Source organism: Vombatus ursinus, unplaced genomic scaffold (assembly GCF_900497805.2).
Source record: "Vombatus ursinus unplaced genomic scaffold, bare-nosed wombat genome assembly UNPS02010461.1, whole genome shotgun sequence".
Lineage (NCBI taxonomy): Eukaryota > Metazoa > Chordata > Mammalia > Diprotodontia > Vombatidae > Vombatus > Vombatus ursinus.
The window spans coordinates 8,419,428-8,442,908 of NW_020950239.1; the positions used below are offsets into that span (position 1 = coordinate 8,419,428).

The window sequence follows — 23,481 nt, forward strand, 5'->3', positions numbered from 1 at the left end:
GAAGAGGCACTTCCTGCTAAGGCCAGCTTTTCATGTGCCCTTAGATCTCATCCTCTCATCTTCTTCAGCAGATTACTGCCCCACCTAACCCCCATCCTGCATGTCTTCCCTCTGCTGATTTCTTCCTTACTGTATTCAAATATACCCATACGCAAGTCTCCCCCATCTTAAAATACAATATCAACAAAATCTGGATAGATCCTATCATTCCTTCAAGCTATCATCCTCTCCTACCTTTCTCAGCCAAAGTACTACCAGAAAAAGTTATCAACACTTATAATTTCCACTTCCTCTCTTCTCACTTAGTTTCCAAACTTTTGCAATCTCAGAGGGTGTTTTCTTAGTCTTCATTCTTAACTCCAGCTAAATGGCACCGTTATCCAACTTCTCCTCCTGGCCCCTCTCTCTTCTGAGCTTTTGTGACTCTACTCTCTCCTGGTTCTCTTTCTGAGTTGCCTTTGCAGGCACAGCATCCATATTATGTCCCCACCAACTGTGGCTCTACTCCAAGGCTCTGTCCTGGGCCCTCTTCTCTTTACTCTTCAGATTGGTGACCTCAACTTCCATGAGCTTAATTAGCATTTCCATTCAGATAATACACATCTAACTTTCCAGCACAAGGCTCTTTCCTGAGCTTCAGGTCCGCACCTCAAACTGTCAAATGGATATTTCAAACTGGATAGCCCTGAAACGCCTCAAATTCAACAAATCCAAAACAGAACTTATTGCCTTTCCTTCAAAAACTAAGCCATCTTCTAAACTTTCTCATTTCTAAAAGTAAAAAGGAAAGGGGCTTACGAGACTGGTACTGGTTAAAAAAGATCGATATGTGGAACAGATTAGATATGCAATATACCAGAAGCAAACAACATAATGTTTCATAAACAGAGTGCTTTATGAACCTAAAGAGCCCAAATACTGAGCATAAAGATGCACTATTTAATTAAAAAAATTGTTGGGAAAAGTAGAAAACAATACAGCCGAATTATCACACCATATTACCAAGAAAAGCTCCAAATGGATACATGACTCAGAAGGGAAAGATTACATAATAAACAAATTAGAGGAACAGGGAAGGAAATAAGCTTTTCTAACTATGGATGGGGAAGAGTTCATGACCAAATAAGGACTTGAGAGGATCACAGAAGATAAGATGGACCATTTGGGATTACATAAAATCCAAGATGTCGCACAAATAAAACACATGAAGCTAAAATTAGAAGGAAAACAGGTTAACTGGGAAAATTTCTTTTGCAAAGATCTCATTTACAAGATATGTAAAGAACTAATTCAAGTATAGAAGAATAAGATTCATTCAGCAAAGAATGATCACAGGGCATGAAGAGTATCAACAACCATATGGAAAAAATGTTCCAAAGCACTAATGATTAGTGAAAAGCAAACCAAAACAATTATGAAGTTCTTCGACCTCACATTCATCAATTGGCAAAGATGAGCAAAAGAAATGGAAAATGACAACTGTTACAGCTATGCTGATGAATTATTGGTAGAGCTGTGAACTGTGTTGCAAAACAGTTTGGAACTACGTCCCAAAACTCTGTAAACATAACCTTTGACCTAATGATACAACTATTTGGCCTATACCTCCAAAGAGATTAAAAAATCAAAAAGGACCCAACGTACAAAAACATTTCTAGGATGTCTTTTTGTAAAAAAGCAAAGAATTAAAAACTAAGAAGGTGCCTATCCACTGAGGAATAATTAAAGAAATTATAGCATGTAAATGAAACTTGGGAAAAACTGCATGAACTAATGAAGACTGAAGTGAACAAAAACCAGGGGAATAATTTGTACTACAAGAAAAACAACTCTGAAATACTTAAGAACCTTGATAATGCATTTTCAGAGGACCACTGATAAAGAATGTTACTCACCTCCTGACATAGAGGTGATGGATGTAGTACAGAAGGAGACGTACCATTTGTGAATATGCCCAATGTGGAAATTTGTTGTGCCTGATTATGCTGATTTGTTTCAAGAGTTTTGTTCCCACTTACCCGCACCAATCTGAGGAATGGCAGGGAGAAGGAGACTAGCAATGCACATCAGGGGAAAAGTGTCATTTAAGCATTTTTTTTAACATAGAGAAGAGATAGCCAAAATGAAAAGACAAGCAGCAAGTAGCTTTGAGAGTTATGTTGAATTAAAAGTGGAATCGCGGATAGAGAGCTGCATTGGAGCCAGGAAAACCTGGGATCAGGTCTTCCCTCTGACCCTACTGTCCTTGGGCCAGCTGTTTAACTACTCAGTGTTCTAAGCAACTAAGAGTCTGAGTTAATGAAAAGGTGCTGACCTGCACTGCTAATGAGAGTTCCTTACTGGAAATACCTTATACAAATGAAATTCAGGTAGTCTCCCTATCCCTTAAAAGGAAATATAAGTTTCATGTATAATCCTCTTCTTCTGTTACACTTTGCTAGTTTTACACGGTGTTTGTTAATTTCATTATAATTATTAAAACTTTCCCATTTCTATTTTTAAAAAACCCCTCCCCCCCAAAAAACCCATCATCTTATTGATTGCAGCTTCCAAGGATTATAGCCTCAACTCTTCCACTCACCTCCCAAATATGCTGCCCAATCTATCCTTCTTTCTATGTTTCCATCATTTCTCCTATATATCACCATCTACTGATACAGTCACCACCAGAGCTAAAGGCTTTTTGTGATAAGGCCTGCCTTTATCACTTCTCACCTGGACAACTGCAATAGTCATATTCTATCAGTCTCTCACCACCCCAGTCTATCTTCCACCCAGCTGTCAAAGTGATTTTCTTTAAGTGCCCCAAATTAAATTCCAGCAGCTTAGTGCCCCAAATTAAATTCCAGCAGCTTTTCTACCGGCTCCATGATAACAGAAACTCTTTTAAAGCCCTTTGCAACCTGGTCCCAAATCTAGCTTTCTGATGCATTCCTTCTTTTCCTGCCCTCTACAGTCCAGCCAAACTGGGATTATCTCTCTCAACCAGCCAGATAAGGCTTTTTGTTATCTAATTATCCTGTATTCATTTTGGACAAAATTATTGATGTACATATTGTTTCCATAGATAAAAAGCAAGATCCTTAAGTAGTAGCTGTTTCCTATTTGGTCTTTGTATCCCTAGCATTTAGTTCAATGCATTATGAAAGACTTGCTGATTAACTGAGTCAAGTTTTTTTGGGTTTTCCTCCCTATATGTAATAAACTCCATGTATTCAGAAGGGGTAAAAATAAAGCATTTTGATTAGTGTTAATATTCTGAAGAGATCCATAGAATTTAAAATAAAAAATAAATAAATAAAACCATGCGGCAAAAACCAAGGTATCACATTCAAGAGTGAGAGAAACTGATAGATAAAAACAGAGAAAATAAAAGAGGGATGAATAGAAACAATAACTATTTGAGAACCGTAGTAACTCAATGCAGTCTCATATGGTACTGAGCATGATAAAACTATCTTTAATTTTAACTGTGTATTTTCTAATTACCTATGCAAATATTCCGGGGCCTTATTCAACAGAGTATAGTACTGCCTCACAAATTCCCGCCCGACGAGCAGGGGACTTGGCTTCTCCATCACCATTTCTTTGCTGCGCAATGTCAAATGCTGTAAAAGAAAAAAAAAAAGAAGCATAACTGTACAAGCAGTTATCTTTTCAATGAGACAAACACTATAGGTGACATAATATGGAGAAATCAGACTGTTTTTTATCCTTACAGTCTTGATCTCTAATCCCTCTATCCCTCAGGACTTTGCAAGGCTGTCAACCCTAGACGGACATCACTGGCTTCCCTGTTCCCTAGAATCCCTTGCCTTCTTGTCCTATCACTGATCACACCTTGCTAAATCCCAACTTTGGATTATTCCCACCATCTACCTCCTTTGTTCCTATTCACTTGCTGATGAACAGAACTGTAGAAAACACAAAATTAGAGACTGGGTCCACCACAAATTTATATGAAATAATCTCCACTGGATCCTTACCTCATACTTCACTGAAAAAACTGAGGCCATTCGCCAAGAGCTCCCTCTTCTCTCCTACTCATCCCACAAAACTTGGCCATGCCCCGCTACTCTCTCCTCTTTTACACTTATATCACTTGAAGGTGCCCTTCTTGCCAAAACCAATCTTTCAACATGCACTCTTGGATTCCATCCCCTCTTACCTTCTCGTGTAGACTGACTCCTCTATGATCCCCACTTTCTAATTTTTTAATCACTCCCTCTCTACTTATTCTTCTCTGCTCCCTACACACCAGGTCTCTCTCTATCCTTACAAGCTATCATGTGATTCTCCCAGTCAAGTTCTTGATTCTTAAATCAACCACTGTGTTTAAATCAAAGAAGGTTACAGACAACCTATGGACTACAAAAGTTCATTTCTAGGTAAATTTGTTTCGGTTTTTTTTTGTTTTGTTTTGTTTTTTTTGGCTAGGCAATGGGGTTAAGTGACTTGCCCAGAGTCACACAGCTAGTGAGTGTTATGTATCTGAGGCTGGATTTGAACTCAGTTCCTCCTGAATCCAGGGCCGGTGCTCTATCCACTCCATCACCTAGCTGCCCCCGATTTCTAGGTAAATTTAAAGAGGGAAGCTGATAAAAGAACATTCAAGAGTAATCCTCTTAATGTCAAAAAGTCTGGAAAGTATGTCACATGACAGACAGATGAAGAAAGTGGGAATACTTAATGTGGAGAAGAGAAACATCAACAGGACACATCAAAGTTGTCCTTAAATATCTGGAGGGCTATCACCTGGCATTAAGTTTATTCTGTATTACTCCAGAGGATTGAACTAGAAACAGTGATGGAAAGTTATAGGGAGATGGATATCTGGAAACGAGAATGTTAATAATTAGAACTTTCAAAAAAGTGCAACAAACTAGACACAAACACATGGTCAAAAGCAATGCCCATCTAGTCATCCAAGGATATGAATTATTTTCAAAAGGAATTTCAGAATGTCAATAACCACATAAAAATACTCAAAATGACTAAAAGGGAAAAAGCAAATTAAAACATGAATGAAGCTTTACTTTATACCCAAGGTGGCAAAAATTATAAAAGATGCAAATAGTTACTGGTGAGAGAGACTGTGGAAAGAGAGGCATAGCAAAATACTTGTTTGTCAAACCATGAATTGGTCCAATTGGTCTAGAAAATGATTTGGTATTATGAGTGGGGTCACTAAACCACTCTTATACTCTTTGACTCAGAAAATACACTACTCAGTAAAGATATACTAAAATATTAATAGCTGCACTTTTTGGCTAAACAAATTGTGACATATAATGCAACACAGTATTATTGCATACAAGAAATAAATGAGTAATTCAAAGAAAGATGAGAACTTATAGGAAATGATGTAGAGTGAAGTAAAGAGAACCAGGAAAACACATACAATGTAAATAAAAAACAACCCTAAAGAGGAGTTGAAGTAACCAGTCTCTACCAGGAAGAACAAAAGATGAAACACCTCCTTCTTCCCGACAGGGAGGTAGGGGGAATTACGGGTACCAATTCCATAAGCTGTCAGACTGGTTGCTGTGTTGATTGAGTTTGCTGAACTATTTGTCTCAAGAGACAAAAATTATTGTTCTGAAAACAAAAAGTATCAATTTTTTAAACTGTTTAAAAATGAGCAAACAGAAAATGAAATGAGCTCCATCCATTCCAAAATGAATTTTTATAGTCTGTAGGTTGACTGAACCTTCCTAGATTTAAAGTGAATTTCCCAAGCAAATGCTTATAGGAAGTCAGCCTCTAACTATACAAAGAAGTCTAATACAAGGTGAAATGGTGGGGTGGGGTGGGGGGGGGGGAGTGAGGAGAGAGAAAGGGAAGAGTAAAGTCAGTAAAATTTAACAGGAGAGAAGGCATCTGAGCTAGGTCTCAAAGGGGGAGATAAAAGGATTTTAATGGGCAGAAACCAAGAACAAATGTGTTAATACAAGGATGCAAGATGAGATAATAATCCAGATTGGCTGAAATGTACAGTAATTAAAGTTAAGTAGTGCTAAATAGGGCTAGAAAGTCATGCTAGAGTCACGTGGAGGGCCTTATACATCAAGTTAAGGATTTTGTGTTTTATTCTATAGGTAATAGGGAATGAATGAGAGTTCTTGAATAAGGAAGTGACAGTAAGACTAATGTCATTAGGAAGATTATTTAGGAAGCTGTGTGAAAGATGGATTGGGAGGGAGAGAAACTAAATTTACTTAGAAGAAATTACTTAGACAGTTTTCAAGGATACTATATGCAAAACGCAGGATGAGAGCCTTAATTAACTAGGGTGGTGGCAATGTGAATGAACAGGATGGGAGAGATTTGAGAAGTACCTCAGAGGTAGAATTGACAAGCTGTGGAAATTGACTATGGGGGAGTAGAAAAAGGAAGTGGGTGTTTAGTCTTTGACAGAAATGGGGACTCTTGGAGGAAGAAAATGGTAAGTTCAGTTTGCAACATGTAATGTTTGAGATACAGACAAACATGTTACGTTTGAGGTAGCGACAATCAGCAGGAGGTACGAGAATGGAACTCAGAGGAGAGACTGGGAATATGAACAGAGATCTGGGAGCTATGTATGTATCAAGATGATAAGTGAAACCTTGGAAGTTGATGTGATCGATGAAAGAATACAAAAGCCCCAGAAATGCTAAATATAAGGAATAAGGCCAATAGATTATATAATTAAAATGTCATCAGTAACCTTAGAGAGGATAGTGTTAGGGTGAGTGATGGGAGGCATTATAAATGGCTGCCCACGATGTACTGGAAAAAGCTGTGGTTAGGAGATAGAGGACGTAGGCTAAATCCCAGCTCAGTTACCTGCTACCTAGTGACAATAGGCAAGTAATAGTAATAGGCAAGTAACCTCTTTGGGACTTCTACAAAATGAGGGGATTGAATTAGGAAAGAAGTTCTTAATCCAAAGCCTGTGAACTTTTAATATATATGTACATACATACTCACATATACACACACATAACTTATTCCTATATAATTTATTGTTTGTAATCCCGTGGATTTAATTTTATGCATTAAAGAACTTTATTCTGAGAAAGGTTCAGAGGTTTCACCAGACTGGTGCCAAAGGGGTCGAGAATGCAGAAAAGGTACTGAATCCCTGAATTAAAGAGTAGCTACAGTGCTTTCCATCTTAATCTATAATTCTCTGAGCAGCAGATAAGGAAATGGAGGCAGTGGGTATAGACTACAGATGGGAGAGATTGAAGATAAGTGAGAGAAAAGGGGGCGGGGGAGAAAGGAAAGGAGGAGAGATCAGAGATTTAAAGCAGGAAGAGATCTTATAGAACATTTGGTCCAACCTTCATGTTACTGATATATTTTTCAGGAACATATTATTTACAGCAAAATGATCAATAATTTAACAAATCTGAGCTCAACATAAGGTTCCTTAAACCCATTTCCCTCTTGCTTGAAACTTTCTGATTCTCTCAGCTAACAAAGTTTCTTCTCATTTCTTACAGACCTTTGCCCTCAACACGTTTTGCCCTATATCATTTCTACATATCTGTGTGTACGTACACACACACACACACACACCTCTTTAGATTTACAAATAGAAGTGCTTAATAAGTACTTCCATTTAACTAAATTTTTAGCAAAGATAATTTTGCCACCAGAGCACATGATGCAAAACATAAAAAAGCCACAGATGAAGATGAGAGGAACGGAAGGGTTTCACCTGTTCCCAGGAACCTATTCTTCAATCTGTGGCTACTAAGAGAGTCAAACTGTGTTGCAAGCCCTGCACCCCACACTCTCCTCTATTTCCCAACCCAACTATACCAATTATCTTGTTTCCCAATGACAACCATCCCCCACTCTAAAAACTGTCAAACTCCAAATTTTGGACTCCCCTCCCCAGAAACCCCTTTTCAAAGTCTACATTTTGAAGAGTACTTTACTTGCATCAAAAAGCATAAAATAGCTACATAGCTCCCTTGCTCAGGTGCTGCTCCTTCTGAGTGGCTTTTGTATTCTTTCATCGATCACATCAACTTCCAAGGTTTCACTTATCATCTTGATACATACATAGCTCCCAGATCTCTGTTCATATTCCCAGTCTCTCCTCTGAGTTCCATTCTCGTACCTCCTGCTGATTGTCGCTACCTCAAACGTAACATGTTTGTCTGTATCTCAAACATTACATGTTGCAAACTGAACTTACCATTCTCTTCCTCCAAGAGTCCCCATTTCTGTCAAAGACTAAACACCCACTTCCTTTTTCTACTCCCCCATAGTCAATTGCCACAGCTTGTCCTTCAGTGTTTTTCCCTGTAACTATAGACCATTGCACAAACCCCTAAAATCTGGGTGCAAGATAATTAAGACTTGTAATTTCGGTTTCGTCTCATGTGAAACTCACTCTCACACAACAGCAACTCCTTTAAATAATCTTTCACAGGCTAGAGCAAAAGGCTGAATCTACGATGACATTCTATAGATAAATGTAAAGTCTTGCATTTGGATACAAAATAATAATTTCACCAGTGTAAGGAGAGATCTGACTACAGAGTAATTCTTCAGACAAATATCTCGAGAGTTGTTTTTAGTGGACTGCAAGTTCAGTGAGTCAGCAGTGTGACGCATTAGCCAAAAAGGCTTAATGCAAACCTGAGCACCACTAAGAGGTGCACAGTTTCCAGGAAACAGAGAGGTGATATTGTGCTCTGCCCTCTTCAGACCTCATTTAGAATGTTATGTACAATTCTTGCTCAGCACCATGGTTTAAAGACATCCGTTAAGCTGAGGTTTCCAGAGGCGGGTAACCAAGATAATAAAGACTCTTGAGTGCAAGTTACACAAGGATCTGTTGAAGAAACCAGGTATGTTTAGTCTGGAGAAGACACAGAGCATGCATGACATATCTTCAAGTACTTGAAGGGCTGTTACATGGAAGAAGACAAGGGAGGAGAGGACAGAACAAAATAAGCATTGATATAGCAGCTACTATGTGCCAAGCACTGTGCTAAGTGCTTTTACAAATACCATCTCATTTGATCCCCCCAACCACCTGGAAGGTAGGTGCGGTTACTATCCTCTCTTACAATGGAGGAAGTGACTTGCCTAAGGTCATACCGTTAGTTAAGTGTCCAAAACCAGATCTGAACTCCGGTCCTCCTGACTCCAGGCCCAGCACTCTATCCATTGCGCCACCTACCTGCCAGGGATTCAATTTATTCCATCTGACCCCCAGAAGGCAGAATGATGAGGAAGGGGTGAAAACGTCAAAGAGGTCAATGGAAGCTTGATGCCAAGAAAAACTTCCTGACCATTAAAGCTATCCACGACCAGGACGGGGCTGCCTTGAGAGCTGGTGAGCTTCCTGCAGGTGTTCCAGCAGAAGCTAGCTGACTACTTGCTGGGTATGTTCTAGGGGGGGATTCTTTTTCAGGTACAGACTGGACTAGACGGTCTATAAGGTCTCGTCCAACTATTAAGCTCTATGATGGTCTACTGTCCTGTGGGGAAACTGCAACTTTAATTCCTAGGAAATTCTGGTATTCCACGGTTTGAAGATGTATAACATCACCAGAAGAAAAACTGGAAACAAAGAAGGCTGCCATTTTGATTGACGAATGGCTATTGAATGATGATAGCACATGTAACAAAATGCTACTGTGCTGCAAGAAATAACAAACATAAACGCAGAGAATCACCTGAACATTTGGATGGCCTGAGAGCGAAATAAGCAGAACAAGGACAAACAAGCTATACCATTTCAAGGTAAACATAAAGAATAAAAATGAAGTTAAATGCTCTTTAAGGACGATAAGTGAGTTTGGTCCAGGAAAAGAATTAAAGCTAGCCCTTTGTTTTTCAGGAAAGCTGGCCATCATTCAAGAGGGCTTTTCACTTCCCCAAAGCCAATCTCGCTAACTCTCTTGTGCCTATTCAATTCTGGGACCAAATAAGTTTGTCCCGGATAAGTATACTTATGTGACAAAATCTCCCAGATGTACATCCGTTAGACTACACAGACAGTATCATAGTATATAGGCCACGAGGCCTTCTTTATCCACCTGGTTTTCCTCTGCAGCCAAGTTAGGACTAATTCTTTTGACAGATCATGGGGTTGTCATGTACCAAGTTTGACAATACTTGGGAGTTTAACGCAGCCAGTACAACAGAAGCATCTGAAAGACCTCACTATCTATATGGATTCCTCTCCAAAATGCCATCTACAACAACAATCAATACACCAAACAATTCCTTAAAGGTGTGAAAGAGAAACAGGTTTTTGTTACCTAATTATATTTTACAGCAAACCATCCTTAGTGACACACAACAGCCTGAAAGGTACAGAGAAAACAAGACGCTACTGTGTTTATTTGCTAATGGAAAAAATGCATTTCAAATAGTGTATATGCTGCCAGCTTTCTTCCAGGCATGTTCAAATCATACAAGATTCAGAGATAACTGTTTCGTGGACTCAACTGTAAATATCAAGCAAAGTATAAAAAACAGAGAGTACCAAAGGCAAGATCACAACACTTAATATATGGGAATGTTAATGATTGTGACTAGAATGAAAAACATGGTTCTAACCACATTTAGAATACTGTTTCTAGAGTTAGAAGTTATTCTAGAGTTATTTTTGGAAGGATGCTGACAATCAGAAAAACATCCAAGAAGGTAACCAGAAAGGCAGGAAAACTCAAAACTCTTCAGATGAGGTTTAGAAATAGGGATGTTTAGCCTTAAGAGTAGGCTTACAGGGATAAATGATCACCCTATTGCTGAAATATTTGAAATGTTCTGTAGAAGACGGATTAGGATTATGCTTAGCTCCAAAGATGAAAACTAGGACCAATGATTTGCAATTAGAAGTACGCAAATTTTGGCTCAATGTAAGAAGTCACATTCCAATACCTGACAAGTTCTATTTGAATGTCCCACAGACATTTGAAATTCAACATACCCAACAGAAGGTATTATCTTTCTCCCCCAAACTCAGGTTTCTTCCTAACTCCTCATTTCTGTCCAAGGCACTACCATCCTTCAAGTCACCCAGGTTTGCAATCTACAACACTTTACTCACTCTCACAATCCCTAACCATCATCAACCAAATCTCTCCACTCATATCACACAACCTTGGGCCTTAAATACCTCTCTACTAGACTACTGCAATAGTCTCCTAATTGGTCTTCCTATCCATATTCCCTTGCTTCTCTAATTCATTATTGGCAAAGCTGGTGTTTCATTTCCATCATCTAGGGTCAAATGTCACCTCTGAACCCCTGAAGCTCCAGTGGGCTTTCTGTTGCCTTCAAGATAAAATACAAATCCCAGTTGGACACTTAAATCCTTTCACAATATTATTCCAACCCATCTTTCTAGATTTATTTATTACTCACTTATTGTACTAAATTCTAGCCAAACTGGTCTACATTCAATATCTCCCCCCTCCCAACCTTTTTTGCACAAGCTATCTCCCAAGTGTGGAATGGGCTCCCTCCTCCGATCCCCTAGAATCCCCATTTCCCTTCAAAACTCAGCTCAAGCGCCGACTGCAACACAAAGTCTGGGCCTTCTGCAACTGCTGGCAGTGCTTCCCCTCCACCCCAACAATTACTGTGCATATAATTTGTACTTAAAACATTTAATTATTCACATGTTTCTGACCAACAAAATATAAGTTCCCTGCAGGCTGACTACTTTCCTTCTGTTCTTTGTACTTCCAATACCCAGCACAATGGAGGCACACAGCAAGCACTTGTTTTCCCTTTGGAGTCAAGCATAATAAGGCTAATCCCTCTTCTACAGAACATTTCAAATATTTCAGCAGTACAGTGGCCATTTATCTCTGTAAGCCTTCTCTTAAGGTGAAACATCCCTGATTCTAAACCTCAACTACAGGATTGTGAGTTTTCTTGCCTTTCACCTTGATGGATGTTTTCCTGATTGCCAATATCCTTCCTACCTAGTTATAGAAACAACATTACTAGAAATATTCGAGTAGAGGCTTGTCTTGGATTTTGTATCAGTTAGGTTATATTTCCATTCATGTCCATTCTAACAGCAAGATTGTTTTATTCTTTTTACACCTGCCTACTCACAAAAGCCTATGACTATACCCACTTTTGGGAAGCAAATTTAAGATAGCTCAAAGGGGCATATACTTATCAAGGTCTGAATGAACTCTCATTTGTAAAAAAAAAAAAAAAAAAAAATAGGCAAGACTGGTATCATGGGAGACCACAGATATCTGTCTGATCCAAATGCAAGATGCAATTTCCCCTCAAATCTGGCTTTTATAAAACCTGAGAGTGGCTTATACTCATATTGAATTGTAGTGAAGATAAAACCTATATTAAAAAAAAGTTAACAAAAGTAGGAAATAGTTTTTTTCAAAGCCCATCTGAATTCAAACCTCCCCTGAAAAAAAAAAATACCAAGAGCTGGTAATGAATTTTGTCTCTTCTCTTTTACCATCCCACCCTTGGAATCACAAAATTTTAGAGCTAGGTCAACCCAAATAATTCGATCCAAACCTCTCATTTTATAGATGAGGAAACTCAGGACCATGGAGGCAAAGTCACTTACCCAACATAAAGCTAGGAAGTGGAACTTGAACCCAAGTGTTTCAGCTCAAGGTCTAGTGTTCTGCACCTAGAGTAAGTACAATATTTTGTGTAGAAGTGTTGAAGGTAAAATGCCCAAAGCTATGGCAATGAGAGGAAGAAATTAATGGAAGTTCATTTTTAATTACTATAAGTCAAGTTCACAATATCCTTGGCAATATTTAGCTGTACAATTTCCAAAAAATTAGAATAAAATCACTCATTTTCCGTAAAACACAGATCACCTAATGAACTGCTCCTCAAACTGCCTCAAATCTGCTTTGTAGGGGCCTACAAACTTTTACAGTAGCCACACCATGCATTTTAAATATAATTTAGTCTTTGCTAAGCTGTATAGGTACCATAAGATAGGAAGAAAAAAAGAGAGCACAAGGTTCATTGTTAGACAATAAGGAGACAAGAGAAGGACATTTTAAGAAAACCTGATTAGACAAACTAAGTTTACAGATTGTACATACTTTAGAAAAGTGCTCATTATAAATTCTTTTAAATAGTGTTTCGGATCACTTCTCTTACTCTATATGCTATAGGTAATTTCCCCCATCTGTTTAACTAAGATATCTTTTCCAAAGGCTCTCTGGAAAGAGTCAGAAGACCTTGGTTCAATCACAACCGTTGTGTGTCTGTTTCCTTATATTTATAAAATAAAGAAGTGGGACTAATTGATCACTAAGGTTCTCATCTACATGCCCTTCAGTAAACATCTATTGTATAATGTGATGTAAACCTTGGGGATAGCTGATTTCAGACAAAAAGACGCTTTTTAAAAAATAATCTCCTTAGTAAATATGTAAAAGTTAAGATCTCTGAAAAATAGCAATAAACAAAACAAATACATACACATAACACTAATATATAAAGAGGGTTTATTGACTATATCCCTACAGAGTATAGATCCACTGTAGAGGACAATGAAAAAGCTGGCCATAAGTAGAATAAAGTGAATAGGATGGCAAAAGGTTAAAAAAAAAATGAGAAGACTGCAAGATGAAAAATGATCAGACTGAAGAGATGCCAAGAAATTCATGGATTCTAATAATAAATGATTTATATAATGCTTCAAGGTTTATAAAGTACTTTACATTTGTCATATATGCCCCCTCTAACAATTTTCTTGGACTTATTAGTCCAATAAAGACTTGAGAGAATATGAATACCCTGAAAGGTCCACCAAAAAAACCAACAACAAATTAAAATAGTCAGTGACTTGGTTGTGGTTCAGAATACACGTTTTCAGTGTATGTGACCTCCCACCAACCGACTGCTGTCTGATACTACATAACATAAAACTGTGGTAGAGTATCAAAGAAACATCTTCCTTCTCTCATTTACAGAGCTGCAACTATAGAAGTTTCATTCTCTGTCCTGCTGCAACATTTAATTTAGCTATATTGTATCTATAAAACTTATGCGCTGAAGCCTTTAAAGTACTAGCATACAAGTTTTTCACACAAACAAAATCAATGTAGCTAAGACAAGAACCTAAATTAGACTAGTCATTGAAGGCAGATTTTCAATTTCTTCTGTATCTCTAGTTCAGTACAGTACTTGGCACGTAACAATCTTGTTGACTGAAGTGAAAATGACAATAATAATAAAAACCTTGAAGTCAATTATCTCTGATAAAGGTCTAATGGTCAAGATTAAGGAATAGGATTGTCAAGACCTTCAAATAGTGTCTAATAGCTAGGAAATTGACACAAATATATAAGATCAAGAGCCATTTCCCAACAGATATGTAGCCAAAAGAGATGAATAAATGATTATCAAAACAATTGCAAACTATTAATCATCACATAAGACTGCTACAAGTCATTGGTTAAAAAAACCACAACAACCACAAATCTAAACTGGAGGAAAAAATGGGGATATACTGTGGAACTGAGAATTAGTCCAATCATTCTGGAAAGAATTATGGAATTTTTTTTTAAGGCACTCTAGTGTCCATACCCTTTGGTCCTGAGATGCCACTGCTAGGTAAAAAACAGTAAGGACTTCCAAGATAGAAATGTCCCATAAATGCCAAAATTAATAAAAAACACTTTTTGTGGCAGGAAGAAAAAAGTGGAAACAAAAGTAAATTATATCAACTTGAGAATGGCTGAACCACATGTAGTACAAGAATGGAGAGAAATATTGAATTATAAGAAACAGAAATTATCAAGATTTTGCAGGACATTTTCCCCCTCTATCTTTAAATTTTTTAATCGATCTTTTGTTTTAAAATCACATTCATTTCAGGGTATCTCTCTCTCTCTCCTTCCCCAACAAAGTCATTCCTTACAAAAAAGATTTTTTAAAAAAAGGAGGAGGAGGGAAAAAAGCAGTTCAGTGAAACACATCAAATCTGACAGTACAGCTGCAATATCACCTCTGAAAAGAAGGGGAGATGCATATTCTCATCCCTTCTTCAGGGCCAGACTCAGTAGTTATAGTGACACAGCATAGAATTTCATCTTTATGGTTCTTCCATTTACCTTGTTTGAATAATTTTGCATATGGTCTTTCAGGATCTACTTATCACTTCACAGAAGCCTGCACTTAGGAAATGAAAGAAGAGTGAAATGATCAGAATCCAGAAAACATACACAATGACACCAACACTATAAATGGAAAACACACAAAAAATGAAACTGACCACTGTGTCAATTGTATTGACCAAACTTTCCTTTCATGGGAGAGGTGGTGAACTGAGGACGGTGATGAGGTGAAGAAGCCTATCTAGATGATCAGACATTCAATGTGTCACAGTTGGCTTTGTTGAATTGATTCTTTCTTTATAACTCTTATAAGGAAAAGCTCACTGAGTGGGGGGGGGTATATATTTGGAAATGAATGTGATTTTAAAGCAAAAGGCTCAAGAAAAATACAAATTCAAAATAAAGTGCTAACATCTCTTCTGCTTAAAGAGATTTTATTGCTGGAGTAATTGGCCAATAATCAGAATGAGACATCAGACACATCAGAATCAGAGACCACAAATCAAAATACTACTGCATAACTAAGGGTTCAGAGATCTTCCTAACAACCAAATGAGTAGTTAGGAGTTAAGGAAACCACTTCTACAAGAAATGGGGGGACGGGGAGAATAACCCTGAGTAGCTAGTTAAATAAAAGCAAACATCTAGCTAAACACACACACACACACACACACAAAATGAAGAGTTGGAAAATCATGTTCACGTATGGAAACATATACAGACATAACATACATACCCTCACTATAATACTGAATGACTAATGTGTGGCTAAGAATTGAGATTTGACCATGGGGTGGGGGGAGGAAGGGTCAAAAAGAGAAGATAGTTCTAACTTAAACATAATCCAAACTATGTCTAATATAATGTTAACTTACCCACAAATGTAATATAAAGAGACATTAGCCAGTAACCAAAGGTTACTACTCTTATTTGTTTAGCTATAACAAACACCACACAGGGTCAATGTAGTCTGCTACCCTGAGTGGTCAACATCCTGAGCAAGGAAGAGTACAAAGTGCTATGGGATTTTTTTTGGGGGGGGGGGGGAGGAGGAGGATTGAGAAAATATGAGAATGTACCTTGAACAAACAAACCAAACCACCACCAATTTAGTCTATTTAAATTCAACTCTACTTGCTTTCCTTTATACATGTACATATGATGTTTTCATTTTAAAGTTAAGCATATACAGATTCTATCTAGTTCACTTGGACCATAAAGGTTGCTTTCTAACTCATGATGATACTCTATGGCAGAAGTTCCTAAAGATTGTTGTGTCATGGGCCATCTGGTAAACTTTTCAAATGTGTGTATGTGTGTGTAATTATAAAAGAAATCAATTATAATGAAATACAATTATCAAAACTTCTTTTTAAAGCTCCAAGACCCCAGTTAAGAAACCCTGCTCCACAGCATTCCCAGAGGTAACTATTCCAACTCATTCATTCTTCTTCCAGCACCCAGCCCCTTCTCTGCCCTCCCTCTCATTCTCATTAGGACAAAACACTTTTTACTTTACTGGGAAAATCATGGCCACCTGATGTTCCGTAAACACCCTCAGATCCACAATTCAATTTACCTACACCTTCACCCAGCCTCTCAATTTGCTCCATTTGCTGAGGAATAAGTGAACCCCCCCTTGATGCCAAAGTTAAACCCACCCTGTGTTCATCAACACCCTCTCCTCCTTTCTCTTGCTGCTTCAATCTCTCCTTTTCCATTAGCTTAAAAAAGAAGTCTTTATTCTCAAGCCTCCACCATCATTAAAAAACAAAAATAAAAACAAGCTCTCTCTACTCCCCAGCTGCAACAATCACCTCTTATGTGAATGAATCCAGAATGTCTCTAGTCCCAGCCTTCAGGTCTACATTTCCAAGTACTGGATGGCTATTTCTACTTGCATATCCTGGCTTCCACAAACTCAATGTCAAAAAGCAAATTCATCCCCTCTCCCCTAAATCAGAGTCTCCGTTCCTCCTCTTGACTTGCCTTTTTCTCTCAATAGTACTGACTAGACTCAAAATAAATTATCTTTGACTACTCAACTTCCACTCCAGTTGCAGAAATAGCCAGTTTAGTTAGAAGGTACGGTGGGTTAAGAAGAATAAAGAAATATGAAATAAATCTAGAAAGATATGCTGAAGCCAGAATGCAGAGTTTTCAAAGAGTCTGTATTTTATCCTAATGGCAAGAGGGAGACCACTGAAATTCTTGAGCAAAGGAGTAACATGGTTAGACAAGTGCTTTAGGAATCTCTGTTTGGCAGTTGTGATGAACCAGAGAGGAAAGGAACTAATTGCTATAGTCCAAGTGAGAGTTAATGTGGGCTTGAAGGATGATGGCTTTGTGACTAGAGTGAAGGAGAATCTTTAAAAACCTTGCCTTCTATACCCCTTTACCCCCATCTTTTCACCTGTTCCCTTCCCCCAGAGTCCTGAGGATACCAGTTCCACAGTTCCTATCCTCATCCCTTAGCCTCTCCACAGGTTCCTTGCCAGCCTCCTTGGAACATGCTCAGGTTTCTACTCTTGAACCAATAATCTTCCCTGAAGCCTGCCTGATACTACTCCCACCCACACTGTCCTCCTTTCCTGTGGTTTACACCATGTGTATTTCATATCCAGGTCATTCTCCAAACCCTGCAATCTTTCCCTCCACCATTTACCTAAAACTTTTTTCTTAAAAGCAGCCAAACGAACCCCGTCAAATGAATGGCATTTTCTTAGTTCTCATCCTTCTCCATCAGCATGAAACTCTTGTTCCTCCATTCATGCTGCAACCATGAGACTTTTCAGGCCAATACTTACTCATTTTTTGCTGGAACTTCTCTTACCCCTCACCTATAAACACACCCCTCATGCTAAGTTTATGACTTTAAAGATCACCTCTAAATAAATTAATGACCCAAACCTCTCACCTTCATTCTGGCTCTGAAATGTCAATTGCCTCAAGGATCTCTCCTACTCTCAAGTTTCATTGTCACAACTCACCAAGTCCTGATTCATCTGGTCCTGCCAATCCACCTTCTCAACTCTCCTATCGCTTCTATTCACAGTTAACACAATTCTAATCAAGCCAGAAACTGTGAAATCATCGTTTCCTTTTCCTTCTCTTTTAACCCTTCTATATCCAACCTGCCACCAAATGACTCTCCATGCCTACTCTGCTAATCCAAGTCCTGTTGGTGCCTGTCCTTCATTCTCAAAGAGGACCACGGCATCAGGAAGGTGATTCGATGATGTGCAAGTGAATTTGATTTAAGTGAAGGAGGACTGTGCAAAGTCACCAGCCTCACTTTCTCCTCCAGAGCCATCTGCTGATTAGGACAACTGGAGATGGCCCTGGATGCAGTGGGAGACCTTGGCCTTTTTAAGCTAAGGCCTTTCACAGGTCTCAGTATGACTGAGGCAGCACCTATTCAGTGATTAAGACTAGGTAAGAAATGAAGCAGAAAATAGCCTCTTTTACCGAGTCAAAGAAAAAAAAAACAAAACCAATCAGGTCTTCCTGACTCAGGTCTACTGCTCTATTCATTGTGCCACCTACCTGCCATCTATTCTAACCCCTCCTATTACACTGGAAGAAAAGGAAGTAATATTGTAATCTGTTTGGTTCTAGTTGAATCAATCTCAGAAACCTTCTGAGGAGTAAACAATGACCAAGCTGGACTTGGCCTGGAGCCCAATGAGAGCCAGAGTGATTTGGGTTTAAGGCCTGGTCCTTAAGAAAGAAATCCTAAATATACACTATCAGAAGATGGGTCTAGAGAAGACACAGAGATGCCCAAATTTATCACTACTACAGTCCTAATTCCAGGTCAGTAACTTTACTCAGCATCTAGGTTTCATAGTGGATAGAGTGCCAGGCCTGGAGCCAGGAAGACTTGAGCTCAAATTTGGCCTCACTTTCTGGCTGTGGGACCCTGGACAAAGCACTTAACTGTTTGTCTCAGTTTCCTCATCTGTAAAATGATCTGGAGAAGGAAATGGCAAACCACTCCAGTATCTTTGCCAAGAAAACCCCAAATGGGTCACAAAGAGTCAAACATGACTGAAACAACTCGGCAACATCAACACACTCTGCATCTCATACCAATTGATACAAAACTTTTCCAGAAGTGAGTTAGATGGCTGTGGGATTAAAAGACTGCTACAAATCATCCCAAGAGTTGATAATTAGAGCTAAATACAAACATGTGTGTGTCTGTGTACACACAGACACACAGAGGCATCGAAATAATGAGAATAATTCTACTCATTATATCACTGTTGTCATGTCTATCTTTGAATTGGTGAAATTTCCTCCTCCTTAATTTAGCCAATAGTTGCAAAATTCCCCCCTTATCATCCTTCAGGAAAAAAAAAAATCTTTGACGATGGGGAGTGGTAAAGAAATCAACAATTAGCAAAGGCAACTGATTTTAGTTTTTTATCCCCTTTTCCTATTCTTACCCACCCTTGTTGGAGATTTGAAGGAGCTCTTAAATGATCAAAAGTGGGTTGAAAGAGAAACAAAGAATAATGATTGTTTACCCCTGAAAACCCAAATTATTTAGATTTATAAAATTATGACCTTAATGACTGTCTTAATAGAAATTTTAAAATACTTATTTCTAGATAAATATAGCTTCTAACAAAAAAATACAAGAAAAAAAACTAAAGGTTTTCCTGGCAACAATCTCCTTCCATATATTAGGGCAAGCTGCCCAACATTTGGCTTAAATATAAGATGCTAAACAGCTAAACCAAATGACACATAACAGATCATTTTTAAAAGCACTGACTAGAGCAAGATTCACATCTGTATTGTGTTGGTGGGGGTGCAGTAATATCCCTCTTAATTAATAGAATACACATTTTGCTTCCAGAAACTTGGTACCCCTGATACAAAAGGGATGCATTCCAGGATATTAATTATCTTTTTTTTTCCTCACCCTGGAAGAATGGAAAGAGAAACTCCTATTTCCCTTTTGGCAGTATAGCCAAGGCATTCCTCAGCACCCAGCCCAGCTACCATCGGCTTAGATCTGAGAAAGAGCCACTCTGTCAGCATGGAGGCTTCCCCAATTCCCTCCCTATCTAGGCTTTGTTTATAGAAACATCACTATTACAGAATCCAGTTAGAGATGGAAGGTAACTAAATAGCTAAGATTTGTTAAGTTTTGCAAAGTTCTTTACATATACATTATCTCATTTGATCTCAAGTGAGAGGCAGGTGCTCTCATCACCCCCACTTTAGAGGTAAAGAAAATGACACTAAGATAAGATGGATGCCCAGGATCATACAGCTTTAGTGTCTGAGGCAGGATTTAAAGACTTAAGGTCTTCCTGGACTCAGGTCTACTGCTTCATTCACTGTGCCACCTACCTGCCATCTATTCTAACCCCTCCTATTACATTGGAAGAAAAGGAAGTAATATAGTAATCTATTTGGTTCTAGTTGAACTAAAAAGGAGATTTTTAATGGTTCCACAGATCCAAGATATTATGTGACCTGTCCAAAGTTACACAAGTAGTGGTAGAATGGAACCAGAAAAATAATGATGATGAGGATGATGCTAAAATTTACAAAGTGCTTCACAAAACCCTGTAAAGTGGGTATTGTTATTATCCCTATTTTATTGAGCTTAAGTGAATGGTTCAGGGTCACAAAACTAGTGCATATGAAACAGAATTTGAACTCAGTTCTTGCTGACTTCTAGTCCAATACTTTGAGCAGCACAGCTGTCTCTCTAAATATACTCTGCAGCAGTAACTTCCACAGGCTGCTTCTCTCTCTGTAGTCTAGAACAGTAACTTCCAATTTGGTTAGCCTTCCAAATAGACTTCTGAGGTTATCTAGTCCAACACTTTCCACAACACCACCAACTAGTTGAAAAACTTCATTAAGGGGAACCTATTATGATCCTGGGGGCAGCTAGGTGGTGAAGTGGAGAGAATGTTGGGTCTGGAGTCAAGAAGACTCATCATTCGGAGCTCAAATCTGGCCTCAGACACTCACAATTGAGTTGTGAGACCTTGGGCAAGTCATGTAACTCTGTTTGCCTCAGTTTCCTCATCTGCAAAATGAACTGGAAAAGGAAATGGCAAATCACTCCAGTATCTTTGCCAAGAAATCCCCAAACCCAAAGGGTCATGAAAAGTCAGATACAACTGAAAATAACCAAACAACAAAATTATGATCCTTCTTTCCATTAACACAGCCACCACCCTGATTCAGGCTAGTTCTTCCCAAGTCTTATAACCACTAACTCATTCTCATTTTCCAAACATTCTCTATCAACAAGCTCTCCTCCAAACTTAAAAAGCAAACAAAAACCTCAAATCTATCATTTCTCCCTCCCACTTTTCCCCAACCTAAACTACTTGGAAAAAATCATCCATACTTGGGTGCCTCTACTATCTTTCCTTTAAATCTCTCCTAAACCCTCTGTGATCTGATTTCAGACCTGACCTCATCAATCAAATGAACCAGCAGCAACCTCCAAAGTTACCAATAATCTCTTAACTGCTAACTCTGTTCAGTCCTCATCCTGCTTGATTTCTAGCAACTTGGACCCTGTTGATCACCTTCTTCTCCTGGATATTGTTTCCTCTCTGGGTTTCACGACACTGCTCTCTCCTGGTTCTCCTCCTTGCCTTGACCCCTACTCAGTCTCCTCTGCCTAATCTTTATCCAGGTCCTACCCACTAACCTTGGGTGTCTCCCAAGGTTCCATCTCAGGCTGCCTCCTTTTCTATCTATACTCTCACTTGGTACCGTGGGTTCAGTTATCATCACTGCATACATCATTCTAAGATCGATAAATCCAGCACTATTCTCTCTCCAGACTTCCACTCTCATGTTGCCAATTGTCTTTTGGACAGAGCTCATTATCTTCTGGAGAAGAAAATGGCAAATGACTCAATGTCTTCGCAAAGAAAATTCCATGGACAGTATGGTCCATGGGGTCACAAAGAATAAGACATGACTGAACATTATCCTTTACCCAAAACCTTCCCTCTCCCACTCTATTATTACTGAGGACATCACCATACTCCCAGTTACCCAGGCTAGAGGCACGACTCTAGATCAGACCTTCATCACCTAATTGTTATTCTAGCCTCAAGTTTCTCTTCACTCCACTCAGCTGCCATGTTGATTTTTCTAAAACCTAGGTCTGCCTACAGTCACTTCCTACTCAAATTCCAATGGTTGCCCATTACCTCCAAAGAGTAATACAAAGGCCTCTTATTGGCATTTAAAACAAAAACAAAAACTTATAACCTGGCCCCTTCCTACTTCTCCAGTGCACCCTATGAATCACTGGCCTGTCTACTGAGCCTTACTCCTAACATTTCATATCTTGAACCGCTGCTCCCCCACCCCCCAACTCTCTGCACAAGCTATCTCCCCTATGCCTGTAACACTCTCCATCTTCACATTTTCACCTAGCTTCCTTCCTTTTCCTTGACACTCAACTCAGATCCTATCTTCTACAGGAAACCTTTCTTTGTCCTCCTAAAAGCTAGTGCCTTCCCCTGAGATCACCAGGGTTACAAAGATATGTCCCTGTCTACTGTCTATATCTAGTAGGTACCTAAGTTATTCAGGTCTCCCTCATTAGAAAGGCTCCCAGAGAAAAGGGACTGCTGTAGCTTAGTACAATATCTGACAGATAGTTAAGAACTTAATAAATGATTCTTAACTGTCATCAAAGCTCTCCCCACTCCAATCCATCTTCCATATGACTGCCAAAGTAATTTTCCAATAGTGCAGGTCTGACCATGTCAGTCTGTCTTTCTTCTTCCTCTTTTTTTTTTTTTTTTTGCTTTTCGGTGAGGCAATCAGCATTAAGGGATTTGCCCAGGGTCACACAGCTAGTAAATGTCAAGTGTCTGAGGTCACATTTGAACTCAGGTCCTCCTGACTTCAGGGCTGGTGCTCTATCCGCTGCTCCACCTTACTGCCCCAGTCAGTCTTTTTCAAACTACAGTGGGCTTCTATTACCTCTAGGATAAAATATAAACAGCTCTATTTGACATTTAAAGCTTTTCACAACCTGGTCCTTCCCATATTACCTCATCTAGGCACACTGGCACTACTTACTGTTTGTTCCTCCAGCAGGAGGCCTATCCCCCGGCTCTATGCCTTTTGTCTTGGTGTTCGCAGGGTCTGATAGATCGTACCTACCTACTAAACGCCTGTTGACTGATTGAGGTAGCCCATTCCCATTTTTGCACTGCTTTGTAAGCAAGCTATTTCTTACACGGAGATGAAAAATTCACTTCTGGGAAATTCAATACAACCAGAGCTTCACAAACAACACCTAAGTCCTATAGTCTTGGGTTAAAAAAGGATGTTGTGGAATAGTTGATAAGCAGGCTCCAAAATTTTATAAGGAGAGCAA

General features: G+C 38.9%; 1 protein-coding gene across 2 annotated transcripts in view; it reads right to left on the bottom strand.

Annotated features, from left to right (window-relative positions):
- G3BP2 (G3BP stress granule assembly factor 2) overlaps window positions 1–23,481 on the bottom strand; it is a 43,737-nt gene that overhangs the window by 16,792 nt on the left and 3,464 nt on the right. For both annotated transcript variants that reach the window (XM_027854530.1, XM_027854529.1), the window contains exon 2: window positions 3,490–3,608. In XM_027854530.1, coding sequence (XP_027710331.1) covers window positions 3,490–3,584 — 95 coding nt within the window. In that variant the 5' untranslated portion in view covers window positions 3,585–3,608. The remainder of the gene's footprint in view (window positions 1–3,489; window positions 3,609–23,481) is intronic.